Source organism: Podarcis tiliguerta, assembly GCF_965153285.1.
Source record: "Podarcis tiliguerta genome assembly, chromosome: Z".
Taxonomy (NCBI): Eukaryota; Metazoa; Chordata; class Lepidosauria; order Squamata; family Lacertidae; genus Podarcis; species Podarcis tiliguerta.
In genome coordinates, this window is record NC_139553.1 from 21,365,567 (window position 1) to 21,391,107 (window position 25,541).

At 38.8% G+C, this 25,541-nt stretch overlaps 1 protein-coding gene and 1 long non-coding RNA gene across 11 annotated transcripts in view; one reads left to right on the plus strand and one right to left on the minus strand.

Annotated features, from left to right (window-relative positions):
- The window catches only part of ATRX (ATRX chromatin remodeler), a 90,362-nt gene extending 66,208 nt beyond the window's left edge, over positions 1 to 24,154 (plus strand). For all 10 annotated transcript variants that reach the window (XM_083423283.1, XM_083423286.1, XM_083423288.1 and 7 more), the window contains 13 exons: positions 547 to 677; positions 963 to 1,051; positions 1,230 to 1,396; positions 5,955 to 6,102; positions 6,296 to 6,396; positions 7,839 to 7,947; positions 10,088 to 10,265; positions 11,188 to 11,382; positions 14,769 to 14,918; positions 15,908 to 16,033; positions 16,466 to 16,561; positions 18,337 to 18,465; positions 21,133 to 24,154. In XM_083423283.1, coding sequence (XP_083279409.1) covers positions 547 to 677; positions 963 to 1,051; positions 1,230 to 1,396; positions 5,955 to 6,102; positions 6,296 to 6,396; positions 7,839 to 7,947; positions 10,088 to 10,265; positions 11,188 to 11,382; positions 14,769 to 14,918; positions 15,908 to 16,033; positions 16,466 to 16,561; positions 18,337 to 18,465; positions 21,133 to 21,435 — 1,922 coding nt within the window. In that variant the 3' untranslated portion in view covers positions 21,436 to 24,154. The remainder of the gene's footprint in view (positions 1 to 546; positions 678 to 962; positions 1,052 to 1,229; positions 1,397 to 5,954; positions 6,103 to 6,295; positions 6,397 to 7,838; positions 7,948 to 10,087; positions 10,266 to 11,187; positions 11,383 to 14,768; positions 14,919 to 15,907; positions 16,034 to 16,465; positions 16,562 to 18,336; positions 18,466 to 21,132) is intronic.
- Positions 3,023 to 5,481, minus strand: LOC310669783. The gene is made up of 2 exons (XR_014507385.1): positions 5,376 to 5,481; positions 3,023 to 5,268 (listed from the first exon to the last, which is right to left on the minus strand). It is a non-coding gene; the product is annotated as an uncharacterized lncRNA (long non-coding RNA).
- Positions 24,155 to 25,541: the final 1,387 nt, after the last annotated feature.

The following is a 25,541-nucleotide window of genomic DNA, read 5'->3' on the forward strand; positions in this document are numbered from 1 at the left end:
ACGAACATCAGTCAGGGATACAGTATTCAGTTTTATATTTTTAAACCAGGTTTAAGTCCATAGAAATAAAGTTGGCATTTAGTTAAGATCGCAAGAAGAGCTTTCTGGATCAGGGCAGTAGGCCTTCTAGTCCTACTAATGAGCCCTGCTCTCACAGTGGCCAACCAGATGTCTGTGAGAATCTTGCAAGCAAGACCGAAGCGCAAGACCCACCCACCCAGCATGGTTTCCAGAAACTGGAATTCAGAAACATATAAGCTCCAAAACTTACTGCCAAGAAATTAAACAGCATGTGTGTAGATATGTTGTTACAGATTATCAAATATGAGGAACAGCAGGAATTTCAAAATTTTAATAATTTAAGCAGAAGAAAATGTTGATTCAGTCATTTAAATAATTTCCTCTGTTATAAGAGATGTTGTACCTGTGGAAGAAGCTTGTGTGAGAGAGAGGTGGGCAGGAGAGATGTATTTTTAAGAAGCAAATGCTAATTTGGCTAACTTCAAGTATGAATATTTTAGTTTAACTTCTGAACTCTATTGTCAGGTGTCGGCAACAGCGGTGAAGGTGGAAGAGGCAAAGCTGGAGCTAAGCTCTTCCAGGATTTCCAGATGTTAAGCAGAATTTGGACTCATCCTTGGTGCTTGCAGCTGGATTATATTAGCAAAGAAAATAAGGTAAATCACATCTGTCTGTCTCTAATGAAAGTTTCAGTGAGACATGCCAAGTCCTAGACAGTTTCACTGAAATAATTGAAATTTATTTTCGGTATGACAGCTAGTTATTTTTTTAATATATTTTAGTTGTAACTGCTAACCACTTTTCCTATGTGTTTTGTCATTACTAAAATAGTCCCTTACTCACCCTGGCATTGTTCAGATGAGTGAACAGATGTTCTAAACGCTTAAGCAAGGACAGCTAAACTTCTCTTCTAAAAATATGCAATTTGGTGTTTTGTTCAGGGCTATTTTGATGAAGATAGTCTTGATGAATTCATAGCTTCTGATTCTGATGAAACATCAGTGAGCTTAAGCTCTGAGGAAGAGATCAAGTAAGTTGAACCGTTCCACATAAACTGTAAATGTATTTACTCTGAGTTGGTGAAATTTGTGTTTGTTGTTTAATTACATTTTTTAACAACAACAACATACAACCCCCCCCAAAAAAAACCACCCTAACTTTGCAAGTGTTTTTTTTATAATAATGAGCATCAAATGTTATGCTTATAGGAAGAAAAAATCGAAGGGTAAAAAAAAGGAGAGTAGCAGCAGTGAAAGTGGAAGTGATAATGATGTTGAAGTGATTAAAGTCTGGAATTCAAGATCTCGTGGAGGTGGAGAAGGAAACATAGAAGAACCAATAAACAATCCTCCAGCCATTGCAAAATCAGATGAAGGTAATGAGGGATTTCAGCTAAATTTCAAAATTTAGACACCATTTCAGAGGAAATTCACCATACAGGACTGGAGTAGAAACGATAATGTTGTGTGTCCTACTCTGAAGCTCACTCAAAATATCAGCTTATTATACAGTGGTATCTCTGGTTATGTACTTAATTCATTCCGGAGGTCCGTTTTTAACCTGAAACAGTTCTTAACCTGAGGTACCACTTTAGCTAATGGGGCCTCCCGCTGCTGCTGTGCTGCCGACACGCGATTTCTGTTCTCATCCTGAAGTAAAGTTCTTCACCTGAGGTACTACTTCTGGGTTAGCGGAGCCTGTAACCTGAAGTGTTTGTAACCTGAAGTGTTTAAAAAATGTTTTAAACAAAGTAAATCAGTCAATCAAAAAGTACTTATACTTTTCTGGGTAAAGCCCTCCCTCAGTAAAAAATATTATTAGTTTGATGTAAGTTATGCTTCCAAGTAATTTACAAAACTTGAACACTTCCAGTGCAGGCCCATAATGATCTTCCTTTCATCCATACACCTGTGATTCACCCTGCTTTTTAAACACTGCCTTTCAGCTCTCAGAAGGGCCCACAAAGCTTAGATTAAATCAACACAATCAAAATGAATTGTAAATCATACAAAATCAGAGAGGGTAAAAACAAGCCAGTAGTCGCATAAAGGTAGTAGTTTCTGTTTCTGAGGGTGAATGGTTTTTGAAAGGCAGCTTATGAATCTGTTAAAGTAAAATAAACCAAAGGTGGAAGAGATAGGTTTTTACTACCTTCCTGAAAGCAATTAATGGGGAAATCATTCTGATTTCTCTTGGGAGGTTTTGGTGCGATGACTGAAAACATTGCACCCCATATTCTCAGTGGCAAAACACATAGCAAAGCTTCTAAGGGTGAATGCAGTTTGTAGACTTGTTCATGCAGGAACAAAAGGTCCTTCAAATATCTGGGTTCCATCCATCTAAGAATTCTATTGGTATTAAGTAGCATTTTGAATTGGGCCTGGAAATAAACTGGAAACCAGTAAAAATTAAACAGGAATGTAGTGTCATAAGGTCCAAAAAGCTGACACCAGAGATTAGTTGGGTCACCTGATTTTTCACCAGCTATAACTTTTGAATATTTTTAAAAGGCAACCTGAAGCAGAATGTGTTAAAACGGCATTAAAGCAATTTTTTAAACTTCCAAAAGGACTGCTTGAGAGAGGATTGCAGAACTGTCCCTTGCAGCTCCTCTCCCAGCTGAACTAACATTTGATAATTGCAGCTTCTCTAAGGAGAAAAATGTCTAAAGGTGACAGATTGTATGGGAAGGGCTGGTGGGTAGGGAAAAGTTGCATACATCCCCCCTCCTTTGCACCCCTTTCCTCATTAGAGATACTATTTAGTATGTGCTTGGGACAGATATATGTTTAATTTTTCAGATCAGCCAGAATCCCTTCTAGTTTGGCTTTGAGACTGGAAGTGCATTAAAATTGAAGATGTAATCAAAGCATCCAAATGACAAAAAGCAGTCCGTAGCAGGTACCAATGATTGCAGGTACCAGGGAGCCAAGCAGATTATGAGGATAGATAGGGACAGTTCAGTGAAAAGCAAGTCTGGGAAGGTATTTTTTGGGGGTGGGGGGGTGGGGCGTTATGGCCCATGCATATGCTTTTAGGATTGTGATCAAGGACTGCAATCTAAGGCCTACTTTCTAGGAAGTGCATTCTGTTGAACTCAGTCTGCCAGTCAGGCTGGAGAGATGTATTAGGTTGGGAGCATTACAAACAATTCTGTCTTAAAAGTAGCTGGAAGGTCTAGAGCTCTCACTTATATGAACTCTGTTTCCTCTCCTCACACTATCCAGGGCCTTAAGATGTTACATGATTGCTGTATTCCATATGCCCTTTGCATTCCATACAAGGGAGGTATGGAGCATAGCAACATGAGAACTGGCCTTTTCAGTGGTGACTCTTTACATGTGGAATGCTTTCCCCAAGGGTGCCATCCTTATCGGTTTTCAGACATCAGGCAAAAAAAAAAAAAAAAATTGACCCAGGCTTCTTACCTTTAATTTGGAGAGCATTAGGTATATTTGTGCCTTATTTCTTGATCATCTTATTGTGTATATCTTATTTTTAGCAAGTGAGTTTTTTGGACTACCAATAAGATAATACAAGGAAAGAATTCTGTGGAAGAGCATGCTGCAATTAGTAACCATATCAAAGTTTTCAAGACTCCCCCCCCCCCAAAAAAAATTAACAATAAGTAACACATGACTGAAGTAAAATTAAAGCCACAAAATTTATAGTACTGCCTAAAGAATGTCGGTAACATAAATAAAGTCAACCCTGGAATCTTGTATCAAGTTATAAATTTGTAGATGTATTTGTGTATGTGTTGGAAGTCATCACAGTGAAAGGAATGCAGATAGCTAATGGACCTCCAGTATTTTCCAATTTTAATTCAATTCAGATCTAAAGTTTCGCATCAAAATAGTTCCACAGTCCAAAAGGCATCACACCTAACTCTTGAGTGCAACAGTTAAACCTTTCCCTCACTAAATTTTAAATAGCAGACCTCCTCCCAAGCTAGGAAATAGCTGGTAAGGAAACAGCTAGCTACTTTAAATGAATTCAGATCTCCAGGGTCTAATGAGCTGACCCAATGGTACTAAAGGAGCTTGTAGATTAACTCTTGTAGAGCCTGTCTATTTATGGCCAGACTGCAGACTGGGGATGAGCAAATGTCCTAAAAGGAGAAGAAAGGACCCAAGTTTCTATTGATGAGCTTGAAGTTGAAACCAGAAAAGGTTATAGAACAGATGATTAAATGCTCACTCTGTGAGCACTTAGAAAAGGATGCTCTGGTTACTAAGACCCAGCATGTGTTTCTCAAAAAACAAGTCATGCTTAACATGAGTCAACAGTATGATGCAGCATCCAATTTGCAGACAACATCAAACTGTGAGGGGCACAGAAGACAGAATCGGGATTCAATATGATCTTAACAGATTGGAGACTAGGTCCAAACTAACAAAATAATTTTCAACAGGGGCAAATGTAAAGTTCTATACTTAGGTAGGAAAAACCAGCTTTAAAATTATAAAATGGGGGACATTTGGCTTGCCAGTAGTGGCATGTGGAAATGTTCTACGGGTCTCAGTAGGTAACGAGCTGAACATGAGTCAGTGTGATGCAGCAGCAAAAAAAGCTAATGCTGTTTTGGTTGCATCAACAGAAGTACAGCATCCAGATCAAGGGAAGAAATAGTACTATTCTCTTCTGCCTTGGTCAGACTACACCTGGGGTACTGTGTCCAATTCTGGACACCACAATTTTAAAAGGCTAGAATGTATGCTGAGGAGTGGGAGACCAAGATGATCAAGGGTCTGGAAACCAAGCCTTAAGAGAAACAGTTGAGGGAGTTGGGTATGTTTCACCTGGAAAAGAAGAGGCTAAGAGGAGATATGATAGCTGTCTTCAAATATCTAAAGGGCTGTCACATGGAAGATGGACCAAGCTTGTTTTCTCCTGCTCTAGAGGGTAGGACCCAAAGCAATGCTTCAAGTTGCAAGAAAGGAGATTCCAAATAAACCATCAGGAAGAACTTTGTGAGAGTAAGAGCTTTTAGACAGTGGAATGGACTCCCTTGTCTCCCTCAATGGAGGTTTTTAAGCAGAGGTTGGATGGCCATCTATCTTGAATGCTTTAGTTGAGATTCCTGCATTGTGGGGGTTTGACTAGATGACCCTCAGGACCCTTCCAATTCTACAATTCTGTGATTCTATGAATTTGGCATAGGGATATCTTAGCCTTTGAGTTCCTTAAAAAGAGCCCTCTGGGGGTTTAGGATGGGTAGTGCACCACCCCCACTTAGTGAGAAGCCTGTTTTTGTAATTTTGTATTTTTCTGCTTTTTCTGTTTCTGTTTCTTTTTTTGTCTTACCTTTTGTGTCAAAAACTTAATAAAAAATATTATAAAAAAAGAGAAGCCTCCACTGATATGCAGAAATCAGAACAGAAAATCATGTCATTCTTGGAGCTAACATCAGTCGTGAACAGTGGGAGAGTGGTGGAAAAAGTGTGGTGGAGAGAAGTGTGCAAGCCTCCCCCCCCCCCCCCCCCGGCCAGCACAAGCTGGCAGGGCTCGGGGAATATTGCCTTCTCCTGAAGAGTTTTAAGCCCTTGCTGTAATTTGAGTTTCAAATGTTGTAAATGGTTCATGTTTCAGAGGAAATGACAGCTGTGTAAGCTATCCAGATATTGTGTTAACTATATTAGAAAACATAGTTGGTAAGCAATTTTGAGTTAAAACCAACATTGAAGACGCTTCCCTTTTGCTTTTTTGAAATGCATTTCTTGCAGTCAAGGCTGAAAAAGTATTGCTTACTGATTTATGCCTTATGGAAAATATGTCAATAAAGCAGACATAAATGTAGCATTACTGCTACAGGCATTTAAAACAGGATAAAAGCAGCATAAAATCTACCACAGTAAAAAAAACAAAACCCTGAAAAATGTCTTAAGATACATATATTAAGGTGTTTGTTTGTTTTTTGTATTTTCCCGTAGGTAAATCTACTTCCAACCCAGGCAGCCCAGCTCCAGATTGGTACAAGGATTTTGTCACTGATGCGGATGCTGAAGTGTTGGAGCATTCTGGAAAGATGATGCTTCTTTTTGAAATTCTTCGCATGGCTGAGGAGCTCGGGGATAAAGTGTAAGAGTCATTCTGGAAAGATTCCAAAGCATTTGTGCTTTAAGCAGACTTGGCTTTTTAGAATTGGCAGATTTAGATTAACATTCTGCTTTATATCCATAAAGTGTGTCAATGATACTGAGAGTGGTGAGGCAAATTGGTGTGCTAGTTAAATTGAAAACTAGTAACTATTCCTCTTTTTCTCAACTTTCAGCTTAGTATTCAGCCAGTCTCTGATATCACTGGATTTGATAGAAGATTTTCTGGAGTTGGCAAACCGGGACAAAGAAGAAGACAAACCTATTATATATAAAGGCAAGTGTAGAAATGCAAGATTTGCAGAACTAGAAGTATTGTGAGACAAGTCATTTTTTAACTACAGTGGTACCTCAGTTTACAGTTGTACCTCGGTTTACGAACTTAATCCCTTCCGGAAGTCCATTCTTAAACCGAATCTATTCTTATACTGAGGCACGCTTTCCCTAATGAGGCCTCCCGCCGCCGCTGCCTTTCTACCATTCGGCTTCCATTTTTAGACCAAGGTAAACTTCACAAACTAGGACACTACTTCCGGTTTTGTGGAGTTTGTAAACGGAATAGTTCGAAAACAGGGCTGTTCTTAAACCGAGGTACCACTGTACTGTTTAATTTTTGGGTTTTAAACAAAAAACTCTGGTACTTGGAGACTTAAGGAAGTTCAACAGGAGAAAGGTTTTGATTTTACAGAACAAAATTGGTAAAACAAAAGATGTATTAGGAGATAGGATTCTTTCAAGAAACTGTATGTGTTATAGGCTTCTAAACAAGATGGTAAACACACAGCTTCTTTTGATTTCAGCTTATTAAGATAACTGTTTGAGTGTTATAGCTTAGATCTTAATACTTGGGCTCCAAGGTGGTACTTTCTGTCACTTTCCCAGGCTTCTATAAATCACAACCCAGAGGCTCCTCTAGCATTATAACAGATCAAGGGATCACCATACCTCCCCTAACTGGTTTGGGATTGTTCTCTTTCTCTAAACATTCTCTTCCCTTCTTACTGTATTGAGATATAGAGTGTTCTGTAACAACTCTTCTTTTCCTGTCCCCAATTGAGCTTCCCAGTTATTCTTCTTTGGCTGCAGATATTTTCCTCAGAGTGGGTGTTCAAGAGGTATACTCCTATCAAGCTGAATGCCAAGAACTGCAGCTCTCACCTTGAACTGCTTTTCTTTTCCCAAAGTGCTAGCTCAACCTCTCTGTGGCTAGCTGTACCCACAGCCAATCAGAGAGAGGCTCCAGCTAAGCACCGTGGTGAAATTCTGCTGCACTGCACCACTAAACTCTGGTCTAGCTAAGCTTTCCATCACAACTTTGTTTGTTTGAAGCATGCATATCATGCAAGCAGCTCACATTTGAATTTGTAAACCATATCATTATTTACTAAGTTCATTCATAATAAATGTTTTCCTAATCCTGCTTATCTTCCAGTAGGTTTCATCTGACTCCTATTCTCCAAAATAGGGTCAGTCAAATTTGAACAGTTTAACAGTTTGCCTTTCTATCCCCTCCATAAATGTGAATTCCTTAGATTGTGAAAATATATCTTACTGGACTTTGTAAACACATCTTCCAGGGATACAGTGTGGGCAAAAGATTTGGATTATGCCGCTCAGCAGGGAAGCTAAAGAGGAAGAACTATGGGGGTCAGTAAGCATAAGACTTGCCCCTATGTCTTATTCAATTGATATATAATTATTTGGTTTTTAAATTCCTAGGTGAAGGGAAATGGTTCAGAAATATAGATTATTATCGTTTAGATGGCTCTACAACAGCACAATCAAGAAAGAAGTGGGCTGAAGAATTTAATGATGTAACGAATGTCAGGTAAAAGAAACCCACACCCTTTTCTGCTTGTAAATTTATATAAGTGATAAAAGTATATCTTTTTCAACCATTGTAATGCATCTAGGAAATGAGCCCTGTGAAGCAGTCATTAGTGCTAGGGCACTTTGTTCCCCCAAGCTAGTTTATAAATGCCACAGACTGCAGTCCTATACTCACTTGCCCAGGAAAAAGCCTGTGTTGCATTGTCAGGAAATAAAAAATAGTGAGAATTAACTTATATGTAAGTAGGTTTAATATTGAATCTTCAACCGCAGCAAGTCATACTTGCTTTATTTATTTCATAAAATTTATATAGCGCTTGATTTTTTTTAAAAAAAGCAACCCTCAAAGTGCTTTACAAAAAGAACAATTTACCTGTAAAAAAATTATAACCTTCAAACAATAATTAAGATCGACAATAAGCTACAAACTAGATTAAAGCACATTTTAAAAACAGTTAATTTCAATAAAATATTTTAAAGAGTTAATACATATTCTGACTTTGGCAAGAATCTCCTTTGGGACCAGACCACGCAGAAGGCGGGAGAGCAGGAAGACCCAGTTGGGCTAGGCCATCCTACTACACCCAGAGTCCATGTGACTGTTCTGAGCCAGCCTGTCATTGGCTAGTGGTGCGCAGTTGGTTTGGAGTAGACCTAAGACATAATTCCCTGCCCACCCCTCTTATTAACTCCTGGGTCTTTTATTGGGGATCCATCCTAGGCATTGTTCAGTGCCTTTTGACTTCCTCTCCCTCCTTTGGGGGCCTTGGGGTAAGGGCCAGTTCAATTTGGGGGCTGATATTCCTGCCACACACACTAGTTGACAACAGTGGGTGGAGCAGCATACATTTAGTAACTGTCCTTAGTAACTGTCCTTCCCCAATAGCCATCTTAGCAACAGCAGCAGTCCAGCACTCTGAGACTTGGGGTTGCTGTTCCTGCTGTTCCATCTGCCATCAATAAAGTTGTGGCCTATTTTAACCCACTCAGTTCCTGTCCTTGTTTTTCTGGCCTTGCTTTGGTCCCTGCTGCTGGCATAATTAGTTACTTCCTCTCTTAATGAGAAGAAATGCATTTGATGTTTGGATTTCATTTAAGAAAGGGCTTCTGTCGCTACGTTAAAGGCTTCCTGTTGAGTTAGTTGATTATAGGTTTGTGCTGACACATGTCCCGCCCTTTGATGTGACAAACTTGCTGTTCACAACACATGTGTGGATTTAGACAATTTTTGACCATAGTAAGGTAAATCTCTCTAGTATTCCTCTGCATGTGAGTGCTGAACTAAAAAGTAGATAAATCCTTAGGTAATCCTTATTGTAACTTGCAGTTTCGCAGGGAGACGGGGAGCGTTCAACCCCCATGCTTTGTTCAGTTTTGATCAGGCTTACCTATGTGGCACTGACACCACCCCCCATGTTTGTTTCTTATTGCATTTGTTAGGTGTTTTATACAAAAAAGAATTGCCTTAAAGTGACACAACATCAAAATAAAATACAGATAAAAGAAAAGGAAAAAAACCCAGATAAACGAGTTTAGTATCGTGTGCACATAGTCTGTTTCACTAAATATAGTTTTCCTAGATTTCAAGTGTTCCACTCATACTTTTTGATGTATATTTATAACTGTCTTCCACAGTTATATTAGATTGCTTCAGTTATATAGTAGATTGCTTCAGCAGTATAACCAACAATCACCACAGCCTGTTAAAATTTTGTTTTGCTTTTTAGTTTGACAAACTGTTCAGATACCTTGGGACATGGCTTGGTGATTCGGAGCTCCTTATGGGCACATCTGCTCCGTCCTGCTCTCATGGTTTACTATTACATCAAAGTGGTATTTACTACAGTAACTGCTAAGTGTTGTTTTCACTTAAGCAACAAATTTAAATTATGGGCCAATGTGAAATAAGGTACAAGGTTGTCTATGGGCATGAGAATTTCCCAGTAGATGAAAAATACTACACACTATAAATATTGCAAAAATAAAACACAATAATATCACATTTTTAAACAACCACCATCTTGTTTGTCACTCAAACTAATGAATATTCCTTTGATTTGGGGAGGGGAGGGAAGTATCTGTTTAAATGAATTAAGAATGATTGTGAGAGGAATTAAAATTTACTTTCCTTTTTGCAGAGGCCGTTTGTTTATTATCTCTACTAAAGCAGGATCCCTTGGAATAAACCTGGTGGCTGCAAATAGAGTAATTATTTTTGATGCTTCTTGGAATCCATCATATGATATCCAGAGTATTTTCAGGGTTTATCGCTTTGGGCAAAATAAACCAGTGTTTGTGTACCGCTTCTTGGCTCAGGTAGGTTTTAATTAAATGCTTTCCATGTGATGTGTGTATGGTTCTAGATAAGTTCAACAATATCTTCTAGAAAATAGTGTGGTATGACTAGATTCACCCTTGTTTTTTGTCTTCTCATATTTGTTAGCTTCAGTGTAGTTTTAGACTTAAGAAATTGAAGCAAGTTTCCAGAAGAAAACATGAAGCTCTAAAAATCAACCATACCCACCATGTACAGTGGTACCTCAGTTTAAGAACAGCCCTGTTTATGAACTATTCAGTTTACAAACTCCACAAAACCGGAAATAGTGTCTTGGTTTGAAAACTTTACCTCGGTCTAAGAACGGAATCCAAAAGGTGGAAGGGAACTGGCAGCGGGAGGCCTCATTAGGGAAAGCGCCCCTCGGTTTAAGAACGGACCTCCAGAACAGGTTAAGTTCTTAAACCGAGGTACCACTGTATATTCTTTCAAACTGTGTGACTTGACATTCTCAGAAATTTTAGGAAACACACAAAAGTTGCCCTTCAGCAACTCAGTGGTGCAGTACCTCTAAAGACAGAGGTTCCATCCAATTATCCATACATTTGTCATATTTCCCCCTTTAAAGACATCTGAACCAGCAGCCGCCACCACATGTTTCACTGCAATGAATTCTGAAAGGTTTTTAATTTATTTTTTATTTACGTACTTGCCACCTTGCATTCAATAAGGTTTGAAAGAGTGGCATATTTTTGCATCAGGTGAGTTAAAGTGTTTTCTTTCATCTTGAAACTACAGCCAACCAGCTTCATTGGGTATCTCGTTCGTCAGCAGTAGGGTGTGTGTGTGTGTGTGTGTGTGTTGCAAAACAGTGGCAGAGAGATTGAGGGAACTCTGGGTTGGTGGTTGGGTTCTCTCATATGTGTGTGTGGACATAAATTATAATGTATTTTTGTTTTGAAGGGAACAATGGAAGACAAGATCTACGATCGTCAAGTAACTAAACAGTCACTGTCTTTCCGGGTGGTTGATCAGCAACAGGTTGAACGCCATTTTACCATGAATGAACTCACTGAGCTGTATACTTTTGAGCCAGACTTGTTGGATGATCCTAATTCAGAAAAGAAGAAAAAAAGGGATACACCTATGTTACCAAAAGTAAGTCAATATGTACAGTTAGCACCTACAATACCAAAATATTTAGGTATGTGCCTTTTTGTGGGGGGAGCAGGGAGTAAATATGAATTGTCATGCAGAATGAAACCAAGGATCTTTTTAGCCCTTCCGTCTGTCTTGAGCAGTACATGCAGGTCCCGATCCACTTGCTCGCTATGTGAAAAGAATTATGCCTGATCCTCACTATAAACTCAGAACACTAGGAGTTTGCTCACTTAATTATTTTCTTGCTTGTTTGATAGTAGGCAACAGCCATTTTCAGGCAGAAACCAGGCAGGGAGGGAGGGGGCAAGATTGGATGAACCAGAGAGTTGGAGAGATCGGACAAATCAGGTCTTCTTTCTACATTGCATTTCCTAAGTCCAGGCATTTCACTTGCAAATTTGGCACTTTGAAATTGAAGTAGGAAATGTGGGGGATGGGTTAGCATTACAAAATCTCCACCAGAATAAAAGGCATGACCTGCGAAAAATAATGAAATGGAGTCATCATTCTGCTGCTAATCCCTGGACTGCTTTCCACATAACAGTTTAATTCGCAGAAGTGGTTTTTGCAAGTCACTCCCATGACAAGTGCCTCAAAGTGTGAAGGGTTGTGCTCTTGCCTCATTCATGGGATTGCACAGCATCCAGCTTCTTAGTTTCATAATGGCTTAATAATGTTCTCAGATGTGTATGAGGATTCATTTCCTGGAGGATTTATTTAGCAGGCTTGGCTTTCTCTGCCAAGTTTCCTTTTTTAACACCTGAGTCCTCAGTTGTACATTATGAACTCTTACATACTTCATTTCATTCATTTTGATTTATTGCTGCCTGATCAAGAGAGCTACCTAACAATGTCTCAGTGCCAGTCCATATTGTACATTCCTTGGAACTCTTGTTGGCTTTTATTGCCTGCTAATTTTTGAGTCCTGGGAGATTGCTCCTTGAATAGAATGCCCTGACGAATTCTGATTCACCACTCCCATAATATCTAGTGATGGTTCACTTTGTTGCACTTAATACTACATTACCAAGCAGTCCTAATGATTAGAACATTGCAGCCGCACCTGAAGCTCTGCCAGCAGTTTGTTGTGTTTTTACCTTATTTTACAAATTTCCTATGCTGCTTAACTTCTGGTGAAGCTTCCAGAATTGCAGGTTAGGGTTCCATTTTTTAAAAAAAAATTAATAATCAGTGCATACATTTTTTCTATCTATACAAGAACAAAAAGTTCAGCCTTTTAGATTCACTATTTTGGCCCTTAATTGGTCACTTTGGTAAAAGTAAATTGAATATAAAAGGTCACAACTCCTAGTCCCCACCCCCTTCAGCTCTCCTTAGTTTGTTTCCATGCTTAGTTCCATAAGTACTGATGTTACACCACAGTGTGCGATAAAGAAACCAGATATTGCTGAATGTGGTATTGTACTGAACAGTATAGATGTTGATGAATTGCAAAAATTCCAAAAAGAGCGAAAATTGCCAAAGTTCATTTATTTGTACCATGTCTGGAATGGAAATCAATCCAGCAAATGAGGGGGTATTTGCGGTTGATGCTTTCACTCTGCAGATGATATGTAAGGTTGTGGGAATTTTTTTAACAAAACAATTTGCATTGTATTTTCTTTGCTTTGAAAAGAAGGGAGACTTGTTGAGTGCAATTCACATCAGAAAACAATATTCCTATCAATATTGAAGTGTTACTGAAGAGTTCATTGAAACAATGTTTCAAGAATCATGCTAACATTAAGAAATGTTTTACTGGGGCATGTTGGTGGGTGGTTGTTGAGTTTTTTTAAAAAGTACTGTTGAGTAGAGATGTTGAGAAGGCATAACTTTCCATTCTAAACGGTATTTGTTGCCAAAATGCATTATTCATCTTGTTATCTGCTGTGGTGAAATTACATAACTTACATAATTAATGTTACATTCTCTGATAGTATTGCACCCAACAAGTTTCTCTCACTCATCAATTTGAAGATTGAATATTTGGCAGGTTGGTTTCATTGCCTAACCCTGTGTTAAATAGAAAGAGATGTTGCAGTGTGCTTCTTAAGATTATGAGCTTGAAATTATTGGACAACTTTCAGATTGGTTCATGAACTCACTAGTTGAGAAGTATCTAAAGTGATATCTCAACTGAAAAAATTACTGAAAAAGTAAACATTTTTATCCTGTGCTTAAAGGAAAATTGAAAGAACACAACTTGAAAACTTTCTTGGGATATCATCTTTATGAAAAAATTCAAAGTTTTATTTTGGGAGGAAATAAGTTGGAAAATAGAGATGATTTTGGAGGGCAACTTTTTAGAAATTGGCTTTAAAAGATGGACATACATTGTGTCCCAAAGCTGAACTTGTTAGTGAGATACTTTTGTGGTTCTTACTTTTCTACACATGTTTTGCTCAAGCTGTCTTTACACTGAAACTTAGAATTTTTTAATGTATAGATTTGAAAAGCAGCTAGGGAGATTTTGTATGATACTGTATAAAAGCCATTTGTAACATCAATATTCTAGCAAAGATTTTACATTTTTGAAATAAATCTTAACACAAATTCCTTCATTAAACATGCACTTTGAATTGTGGGAGACCATAAATAAATAGTTTATAAATTTTTTACCTTTCAAGCCTTGACCTTTATTGAATACAAGTTGCATTTCAGACAAAGAAATGCAGATCTACCCAGTTGCGTATAATTTAAACCACATTTTGATGACTCTGTTGGCATGGTATATATGGATTAAATTGCACTGTATTCAACAGTATTGTTACCATAGGAACGAAGGCAAATGCATGTCTGAGAACTCTCCAGCCATTTTAAGTCCTCTTACGTAGCATGGAAGAGAGCTCCTTTGTGCTAATTTAATTTTTGAATCTGGCCTTTTTTCAACTTCCATCTACATAGTTTTACTACTCTACTTTTTTGTTCTTCCCAGTTACTGATATGCTTTGTGATCAGTTTTATTCTATGGATGTGTTTGGGGGTTTGTGACTTAAAAGTGGAGGTTATATCTCACCTGAAGACGAGGTGCCTATCTGTCCTGTTAGCCCTGTAACACCTCCCCCCTGAAACAGGTTCACAGTTCGGGTGTGCTCCTGGAATCAGCTTTGAGGCTGGATGCCCAGGTCTCTGCAGTGGGCAGGAGTGCATTTGCACAGTTAAAAACTGAATTCCCCGCCTGGGGGGAACCAAATTGGACTTCAAAAGCTAAATGTCACCAAAAGCTTGATTAGGCCATAGAAATGAGACTGCTGAGGAAACAAACTTTCCTCCTTCCGCTGCTTTAATATCCCCTGATGAGAAGCATGCATCAGGACCTGCCACTTGCCCTTAAAGAATTTTTATATGTGCTTACTGAATGTTCTGGCATTTTTATTTACCAGGATACAATTCTAGCTGAACTCCTCCAGATCTGCAAAGAACATATAGTGGGCTATCATGAACATGATTCCCTCCTGGACCACAAAGAGGAAGAAGAATTGACTGAAGAGGAGAGGAAGGCGGCTTGGGATGAATATGAAGCTGAAAAGAAGGTAGGATGCCTTAAGCCATTTAGATCAATTTCGTTCTGTGACTCAGACAATTGTTCTGCATCTTCAGTATGTTTGGGCAAGGTATACCTCAGAAAACAGGAGCCTTGAGTTTCCAGTATAGACAGACTTTAGTAGATGGATTTGGCTTGTGATCAAAAAATGCATTTGCTAGAGGAATCCTTGTAGAGTTTGGCTGTTAAATGTGAAGAGCTCTTATTGTTTTCACTGCCCTACCCCAGTACTACTAATTTGTTATTGACTGGATTGGCAGTGAAGCACTGCTTCATATAAACCACACAAGAAGGAAGACACAGTTAAAATAAAGATAAGCAAAAATCAGGAATTCTTCATGCCCCAGTTCTGAATATATCATTTCAGTGCCTTGTTAAGGCATTTACTATGATTTCACACATTTGGTTTGGGGCTTAAACAAAACTGTACACTGTATTTCCAGAAAAATAAGTGTTATCCATTTCTATCTGTAAAAGACCAAACATCTCCTTTCCCGTCCAATTACTAGAAAGCCCTCCCAAAATTTTGGTTTGGTTTATTGAAATAAGCATATTGTGATGACTGATGTCTACCTGTGCTTGGTGAGTCTGCAGAACTGAGGAAGGTAGCAGCCTATTTCCTAAACTACACTCCTACATTCTTCAAGGGGATGGCGCCAGAGCCCAACCTAATAGTAATCTTATAATTCAAAAGCATCAATTCTTCGGCAATCCGCCTTCTTTATGGTCCAGCTCTCACTTCCATACATCACTACTGGGAAAACCATAGCTTTAACTATACAGACCTTTGTTGGCAAGGTGATGTCTCTGCTTTTTAAGATGCTGTCTAGGTTTGTCATTGCTTTTCTCCCAAGAAGCAGGTGTCTTTTAATTTCGTGACTGCTGTCACCATCTGCAGTGATCATTCAGGTGAGTACCAGTCATATATTCTCAAACCTTCAGCTTTGAATACTCAGAAGAGCTACCTCTGTTTTTCAGGGCCTGACGATGCGTTTCAACATGCCAATGGGGGCAAACATGTTCCCCACCAACTTTAATGCTCAGGCTCCATATATTCCTTTCAATTTGGCAGCATTGTCTGCTATGAGCAATCAGCAGCTTGAGGTAGGTGGGAAAGTTTCAAATACCATTAACATGATAGTTGCTTCATGCTGAGGATGCCTTACATAGTCATATTATTGCGCCCGACAATGAACCTAGTTCTTTTGCTTCACAATGAAAGTGCTGTGTGCATTGACTTGAAAGATGCTCGTTTCTAGGCTGTTTTGTGAAAGTTACTCCTTAATGTAGTTAAATAAAAACCAGAGGAGCAGAGTTGCCTCTCACAATTAAATTGTTTACGTGAGAAACACAGTAGTGTTTGAAATTATTTTCCATTCAGTAGCCCAACATGTGATTAGACATGTATGTGATTGGACATGGTAGTTGTATCATGGAAGCATTATAAAGAAGCTAGGTAGGAATGGAATTTCACTATATTTGTAGATATCTTAATCTATAGTTATTCAGCAACTCTTAATCATACTTTTCTTTCAGGACCTCATTAATCAAGGCAGAGAAAAAGTTTTGGAAGCTACCAACAATGTTACTGGAGCAAGAATTCAACCCCTTGAAGACATCATTTCCAGTATAGTAAGTAAACTCACTGCTGATAAGAGCCATTTTTGCATACATTTCAGAGAACTGCATTAAATGCTGATTATAGCTTGCAATATGTTTTCCCCCCTTCCTTCAGTAATACTGAGATTGCAGATTAATCAATTGGCTGCAGTGCTGTGAGGAAGAAATCTGTTTCAGGCATTTAAAAAGCCCAGTCCTATGGTAATTTACTTATAAACTATACTGTATCTCTGGGGTCAGGAACCTTTTTCAGCCATGGGCCGGTCCACCATCCCTCAGACCATGTGGTTGGCCAGACTATATTTGGGGGGGGGGGGGGAATGAATGGATTCTTATGCCCCACAAATAACCCAGAGATGCATTTTAAATAAAATTACACATTCTACTCATATAAAAACACGCTGATTCCCGGACCATCTGTGGGCCGGATTTAGAAGGCATTTGGTCCGCATCCGGCCCACAGGCCTTAGGTTGCCCAACCCTTCTGTATCTGGGGGAGCTTTCTTTCAGGGAGGCCTATGTAGGATGACTCCATTAATTTGTTTCTTTATTGTCTTGGCCAAATAAACCCTTCTAAACTGATTTCTGTTATAATATCGCATAGTATTCAGTTAAGAGTTAAATGGGATGAATGACATCTGAACACAATACAGCCATAGTTAAGTTCTATTTTTTTCTTTGGAGATGTAAGCACATACTTCTAATCCATCAGTCAAAATCAGTGGAGCTTTTAAGTGTTTTGGAGTTGCAGGTTGTAGGTTGTACATGAGGTTATGTTAAGACTGTTGCAGACAATGATTGTCAACTCTGGCACTTATTTTAATGGATGACATCTATATATTTTGTGGGGGGGGGGGGGGAGGACTTCATAAATAAGGTTTGTGCTAAAATGTTACCAAATCAGCATCCTGTCAGCAGCCAAGCAAAATATGCCATTTTCAATTTGTAAAAGATTTAGGATTTATATTATATTATGAACTGAAACTGTAATTGCATAATTTTGTATCAGCATGATCTACTTTAATTTTTATGAATGCTTCTTTTTATGAGCAGCTTAATAAAATAACTGTCTGTTTACATTTCTGCAGAATACCAGATACTTCTCTATCTGCATTTCCAAATAGTCCTTATCCCTTTGCAATTTGTACTCTCTCCCTTCTTCCCTTCCCTCTCCCCAGTCTATCAGCTGTCATTCAAAGAGGAAAATTACACATATCTGTTGGGCATGCAAAGTTCAGAGAGGTGCCTAACAGAGCGCTTTAGAACCCTAGATCCTCTTTAGAATCGTAGCCCTGGTACATTCAGCAGGCATAATCCTTGAGGAAATGGTAGATTACCCAGAGAACCATTACTTCTCCTCCCGTCTTTCAGTTTGCCTTCTCCACCTGATATCCAAGACCTTTGGGACACCTTGCTCTCACCTGTTCTCACATGTCTTGTCCAAGGTGGGTGACCTCCAAGCAGCCCTTCTGCAGCTGTTGAACTGGAACAAGCACCACCCCTTCCTTCTCTACAGCATTACTACCAAACAAGACACTCGAGTAGAGATGAAGAATATGTGGATAGACAAAACCTGCACATGAAGGAAAAATCCCAGTGACCCATATTATGCCTGTCTTCAGCCAGAGCAGTCTGTTGCAGTATCTCAGCAGATTTATTTTAGACCATTTTTTGAAAACTGAGTTGCTGTATTCTCAAGGCAAAAACTCTCTGTTGACACATTTCAGAACAAATAGAGGCTCTATAAGAACTACTGCTAAAACCCTCTGTTGTGTTTTCATTTGCAGTGGAAGGAGAATCTGACGCTCACAGAGTCCCAGGTCCAGTCTTTAGCTCTAAGCCGACAAGCAACCCAGGAGTTGGATGTTAAGCGCCGGGAGGCCATCTATAATGATGTCCTGACAAAGCAGCAGATGGTAAGACTCACAAACACTTCTTGATTCAGGTAGACACATGGAAAAAACAAACAGGGCAGTAATGTAGAAGCACATTTGAAAAGGGGAGCTATTAACTGATTTATCCCACCCCAAGTGCTTACAAGACCTTTATTAGCATTGTGGATATCAATCTTACACCTCCCTAGGTCTCACTTGCAGGTTAGAGGCATCCCTGCAGTTGCTTGAGCTGTAATTTACATAGTGTGATGCAGCTTGCCTTTCTTGCTCCTAATCTGCATCAGCTCTTTTTTAGCAGCTTAGATTTAGCTTGGTGAGAGCTGGGTGTTTATCACCTTGCCAAGAAATCCTGCTGCAGAAAAAAAGATGTCATGCACAGGTACAGTTCAAGTGAGTTTTAACCATATGTAGTACTGAAAAGGTTAATTTTTATTTTTATTTTAAAGAAAACAGGAGCTTTATATGGCTCAAGAATGAGAGCTAGTTATAACAACAGAATTGAAAATCTAATGATACTGGGTCTTCAAATTAGCCCCACCTGTATCACCGTTAATCCCAGTTGCATTGCATCCTTCCATGTACTCACCTACAAAAACAAACCCAAGTTGATGTGAAAAAAAGAAAAAGGCCTATATACTTTGGTTAATCTCTATAAAAAGGATAACTCTATTACAGCAGACCAAATTATGGAAAAAAATGAGAGGGTACAATGTGAATTAGCTATTCATACATCAGGTTATATACATTTTATTTCAAACCAAGCAATTAAATCCTAAGCACTCACATCATGGCATCTTCTGAAAAAATATTTCTAAATACAACTCAGCCTTCCCAAAAAAAATTCTGCTGACACTACATAAAATACTCAGTGTTCTGGCCACTGAGTGATGCTCAGCTACTAAACAACTTTGGGAAACTGGCCTAGACACTAAAATTGAAGAAGCTGACTGGAACAATCTGCGGGCAAAAAAACCTTTTTAAATCAGTATCAACCCACATAAGCTAATTTATAGATGGCATGTATCACTGCTTAGTGTGTGTGTGGGGGGGGGGGGGACTTGCTTTCATCCTCCATCCACCCTCCCACCTGTAATATGAAGATAGTTTTGCTGCCCTAACTTAACAAGGCTGTTGTAAGAATTTCAGAGATAGTCATACCTCATGTTACGTTTGCTTCAGGTTGCATGTTTTCAGGTTGTGTCCCATGGTGACCCGGAAATAACGGAACAGGTTACTTCCAGGTTTTGCCACATGCGCAGATGCGCAAAATGACCAAATCAAATCAAATTTTATTAAACGGTCACAGACCAGATTGACTCGTACAGCTAGTCAGCGAAGCATAACACCAGAAAAGACAAAGGACAATTTCAATGCAGATTAGGCCATAACAGCAATTTAAAATTAGGCAGCATGAATAGAATTAAGTATTTGCCTGCATATTGACATTGGCAAGCTCTTGTTTCCTACGCCTAATAGCGGCTACACAGAATTTGGCAACATTGATCGTAATTTCAGGAACCTTATCTTCTACCAAGGCTCTCATACGTTGGAGTTCTGGTACATTTTTAAGCTTTAGTAGAACTGGGGTGCACAAAATGACATCACATGCATGTTCAGAAGCAGTGAATCACGACTCGCCGATGCGCAGACACGGGTTGCGTTCTGTTCAGGTTGTGAACAGGCCTCCGGAACGGATCCCGTTCACAACCAGAGATACCACTGTAATCTGTTTCTTGAGCCCTTGGGGTAGGGGGTGGAGGATATTGTGTTTTTTCTTCTTTTTTATGTATTTTGTGTTTTTTTCTTGTATTTTTATGCTTTGAACCAGCCTGAGATCTAGTGATGAAGGGTGGAATAATAATAATAATAATAATAATAATAATAATAATAATAATAATAATAATAATTCTTCTATGTAAATACTACTGCAACAAGGAAATTTGTTTCATTCTCTGTATTTTATTTTAAAAGCACTATGCAGACCTTGATGATCAGTATAAAGTCAATATAATTCATAGCACTTCTGAAAGAAAAATCAATTTCTTTAGAAATAGATATAAACAATCTTGAATGAGCAGAACTGAAGTAGTCCTTCACCAGACATTTTTTATATTCTTTTCAAGTTCACCTCCTTGCTAACCAAATACTTTTGGCTGGAAATCAGTGCTTCTTAACACTAAGGAATTTACATGCATGTTATATAAGGTCTTGCAGGGTTTTTCATGTTATATTATGAACCCTGAAACTTTTTCCCAGGCGTTCTGTCAGACTGGAAGTATTTTCTTGTGTGGTGTTTGCCACAAAATACTTGCTTGGTCATTCACATAAGAATTTTCAGGTTGCTGGATGGGGTGGGGTGGAGATGGAAAATGGTACTAGAGGAGAGAATGTTGTAACTGATATATGGGAGCAATTTCACAGAGAGTGCTTGCCCCGATGGCAACCAAGATAAAGGTTGCTTGCAACACAATGGGTGAGTCATTAGGGGACTGTGGTCCGAAATGGTATTGCTAACTGGTGCCTCCAGTCACTAGCTTGAAAATGCCGCCACATTAGTGATGGTGGTAGCGCTGCAACAAGTATCAAGTTTCAGGTTAAAATCAATTTGTCAGGGATACTGTGGCTGAAGGGAAAGGCATTATTGAGACAGGCCATGCCCTTATAACAGCTCCACTTTTCCCTCCACAGCTAATCGGTTGTGTTCAGAGGATTCTGATGAGCAGAAGACTCCATCAGCAGTACAGCCAGCAGCAGCCACAGCAGCTGACCTACCAGCAAGCAGCGCAGCACGTGGCTCAGCAAGCAGCCATGAGTCATGCAATGATGCCAAAGCCGGGTTTGATTATGAATCCTTCCAACTTCCAACAGATAGATATGAGAGGGATGTATCAATCTGTTGCTGGTGCAATGCAGCACCCACCCCCCTTGCAGCGGGCTCCTCTTCCAATGAGCGGCAAAGGCCCAGGACCATCCCAAGGGAAACCAATGTGATTATTTTGCACTAAAAGTTTTTAAGGATTGTTAAAATCACAGAGTGAGAGAGAACTTTTTTTATTTTTTTAGGAATCAATGGCTTAACAGAACTCAACTGTTTAAATAGTTTGAATGATTTCCGCCCCCCCCCCCAGCTTAATCGGCACGTTCCATTGTAATTATTCACTTTGTTTTAATAAGACATAATGCCCCCTCCCCGATATTTAGTGGTGTTGCCTAGAATCTTCTTACATGTGTTGAGTACAGGAGATATCCAGTTGTTTTCAGTGAAAACAGGTCCTTTCCATAACATTAGGGGCTGTACAGGTTTCCTGTTTAAACTCCTATGCTTGCTGTTAATAGCCATAAAAACAGCCATTAAATGGGAGAAACTTAGTGAAGTAACACAGATCTGTATATTTTGGTTGTCTCACACACAAATGTGCACAGCTGAGTTCTTGGTTAAAGTTGATTCCTCAAATTATGGAACTTTTTATAATCTTTCACAAAATAGAAAGTGTAAAGACAGAACTGACACGGAAATTTATTCTAATCTTAGAATTTGTGATGGGGAAAAAACCATAAGATTTTAAAATGATCTTAAAACAGAACTGAGTGCAATATTTTTAAATACTACTGCTTTTAAACTTCCAAGTCATGCAGGTTTTTTTAGAAACTCTCTGCAGCCTTAAGTTAAAGCCTGAGAAGTTGCTGTTTCCTCTAGCCTTCTGCCACTTTTATTTCATGTATGTGATGGAATAATATCAATAATTTTTTATCCTTCACCAGTATACTTCTACCATGTGCTCGTTCCGATGCAAAGCACATTTTTTTGACTCCTTTATACTGGTGCTAGGGTCTCATCCTGTTGCCGGCAGTAGGATGGTTGTGGACAGGCTAAGAGAAATATTCTCCTGGTACTTTGGCGCTCAAATATGGTGGCAGTGGTTGGGATTGAGCCTGTCTTCAGTAAGCAGTTTTGAAATGGCTAGAACAATTTGCTCTTTAACCACATGAAGGAATGTGCTTTCACAGTTTGCAGTACTGTCAAGAGTTGTGAAATAATTCCTTGTTTTATAGATAAGAATCTCATTTTACCCTGTATTCCTTTCCCACCCTATTTCCCCCTTTTTAAAAATATAAATATGAAAGTGGAAGAAACAGCTTGGTTTTTTTTGTTTTTGTTTGTTTGTTTCTGTGCTGGAGGGAGAAGTAAATTTCCAAATAATTATGCTTCATTAACAGCTGCTTTTACAACATGAAAGTGGAATAGTTGTCTGTTTTCTGGGCTTATGAAGACCCACTAAATCTTTTTCTCGCATTAGTCTAGCTGATGTTTCCAGAAGAAAATACAGCTATTGGAACACAGGCATAAAATTAAATGACAGGTGCATATGAGGCATTGGAGAAGGAGCAAGTAAAGAGTAGGGTTATTTTGGAGATTTATGAACGCTAGGTAGGATTCACACCACTGAAAAAGCAAGAGTTGCTAATTTGTAGTCTAAAATTTCTTATTTTTTATCTATAATGCGCTTTGAGTCCCTGTCAGAGAAAAAGGCAGGGTATAAATAAATATATAATAATAATAAAAGTTTGGCTTTATGAATCATTCTAGAAGAATGGTTATGTTTTATTTCTCCTATCTGAGTGAATCAGTCAGCACCCAGGCAATGTTAATTTTGGGAAAGATTCAATTTTGCAGTGAAAATCCTTTGGTTGGTAATAGAACACAGCTTGATCATTGCAGCAGATTTAACCATAAGTTGCTGTTTTCAGCTCTTTTAACAATGGGAAGACATCCTGAGCCCTTGTTCAGCTAGTGGTGTGATTCATTTCTTTAATTTGGTGAGAAGGGAAATGCTCAAAGATTGCTATATTTGCTTCAGAAAACTGAAAATAGAGATTCCTTGACAAATGCTTGAAGGCAAATGGTAGCTGCCCAGGATATTCCTACATTTTGTAAAATAGAGCTGGGAATCTGAGTGGCATTTTTACATCAACTCAGGAGACTAAAGTTTTCACCAACTTTTTAAAGACAACACTTTTTCTCAACCTCAACAACAGAAAAAAGGCAACTGGTGTGGATGAGGATGTCTTGGAGACAAGAAGCATTGAACTAAAACTTGGACCACTTTTCATACATATTTCTCACTTGGCATATAGCTGCATAATAACGTGCTTTTTAGTATAGCGTCAAGTTTTAACCAACATTTAATGACAGAAATGTCATCAGTTATTAAAAAAAACTCATTTTTATATTTGTTTTAAATGTTTACCTAGTTGAAATAGCTTATATAAGATGATAAATTGTTGCTCGTAATACAGTTTTGCCTGCTAAATTCTCCACCTTTTGTAACCTGTTTATTCCTTTGGATGTAAAGCGTTTTTGCTTAGTATTGTGATATTGTACATGTTTTTGTCCCACTTGCATAGTAATGTTTCAGTCCCTTGACCAGCTTTGGCTGCTGAAATCATACAGCTGTTAAGACTTGGCCTATGTTTTTATTTTGTTTTTAAGACAGTTTTTCAGTTGTGTATTAAATATCATAAGAGTACTGTAGAAAATATGTCACTTCTTATAAGGCTGTTTTGTAAAATATATATTAAGGACTGGAAACGTGTTTCTAAGGAGAAGCATTCAAGTATGGCAATACGCTATCTGTGTTTTCACCATTCGAAGTGCTGTTTGGTAGTTAAAGCTATTTAATATCTGATTTAATAAAGTGACCAAAATGGATTAATTTCTGTTGTGCTGCTTTGCTAACACGACAAGTCAAGCTCTTGATATAGCTAACCAGTGCCAGATCTGGAGATTTGAGAGACCCCTAGATTTTGATAAACCATAAACTTTGTCTGAATAGTAATATTCCTGAAACACTAATATTTATGACCCATATACATCATGGCCAAATGTACTTCCCAAAAGCTGCATTTTCTATACAGTGTTACCTCAGGTTACAAACGCTTCAGGTTACAAACTCCGCTAACCTGGAAGAGTTACCTCAAGTTGAGAACTTTGCCCCAAGATGAGAACTTGGGGCAAAGTTGCGTGCTGGTGGCGCAGCAGCAGCAGCAAGAGGCCCCATTAGTGAAAGCACACCTCTAGTTAAGAACAGTTTCAGGTTAAGAATGGACCTCTGGAACGAATTATGTTCGTAACTAGAGGTACTTGGTTCTCAAACTTAATCAGTTCCAGGAGTCAGTTCAACTCCTGGAACCCTTCGAAACCCAAGGCACGGCTTCTAATTGGCTGCAGAAGCTTCCTGCAGTCAAGCGGAAGCTGTGTTGGATGTTTGGCTCCTGAAAAACATTCGCAAACTGGAACAATTCCAGGTTTGTGGCGTTCAGGTGCCGATTTGTTCGACAACTAAGCTGTTCGAGAACCAAGGTACCACTGTACTGTGAGATGCACCTGAATATGGATTATGATCTTGTTAGTTCATCCATTCCAACAGCTCCCTGTAAAGCTCAGTTTGAGCAGCAGCTTTTCCTTTGCAGGTTTACTAGTTTTAATTGCTGTGGAGAACCTTCAATTCAGTTCATAGAACAGTTCATGGAACTCAACTTTTGCTATTCGAACACCAATTAAAAAAATAACAAATATCCATCCTAACAAGACAAAGGTATCCCAAGTGTTTCCATTCATATTCACGGTCACAAAAGTTTTGCTGGATTTAAAAAGACAGGTAGAGAGAGATGCCATTGTGAATTTTGTGTGTGAGTGAGGAAGGATTTATACTATACATTTATGCTTTAAGCTGAGCTGGATCCAGCAACACCATTTCTCTGATCCTGCACACCCTGTAGAGCAGTATGCACTGCCTGTACATCTTGCTGCTTCTCTAATCTTTGGAGGTTTAGTCAGATTTTAAAAAATGATTTAAAAACCCTTTAAAACATATTATTATTAAAAACTAGTACCGGAAATGGGGAAACTCTGTCTTGCTTTCACAAACATCCACAACTGCTTACCTGCTGCTTTTGTGGTGCAGAACACATGCATATTGCAACCAGGTGGATAAGGTCTGTTGCATGAATCTTTCCATCTAATCATACCACCATATCTTGGAGGAATACTGATCCGAAGAAAATGACATGTAATCAGCCTGCCACATGATCTAGTT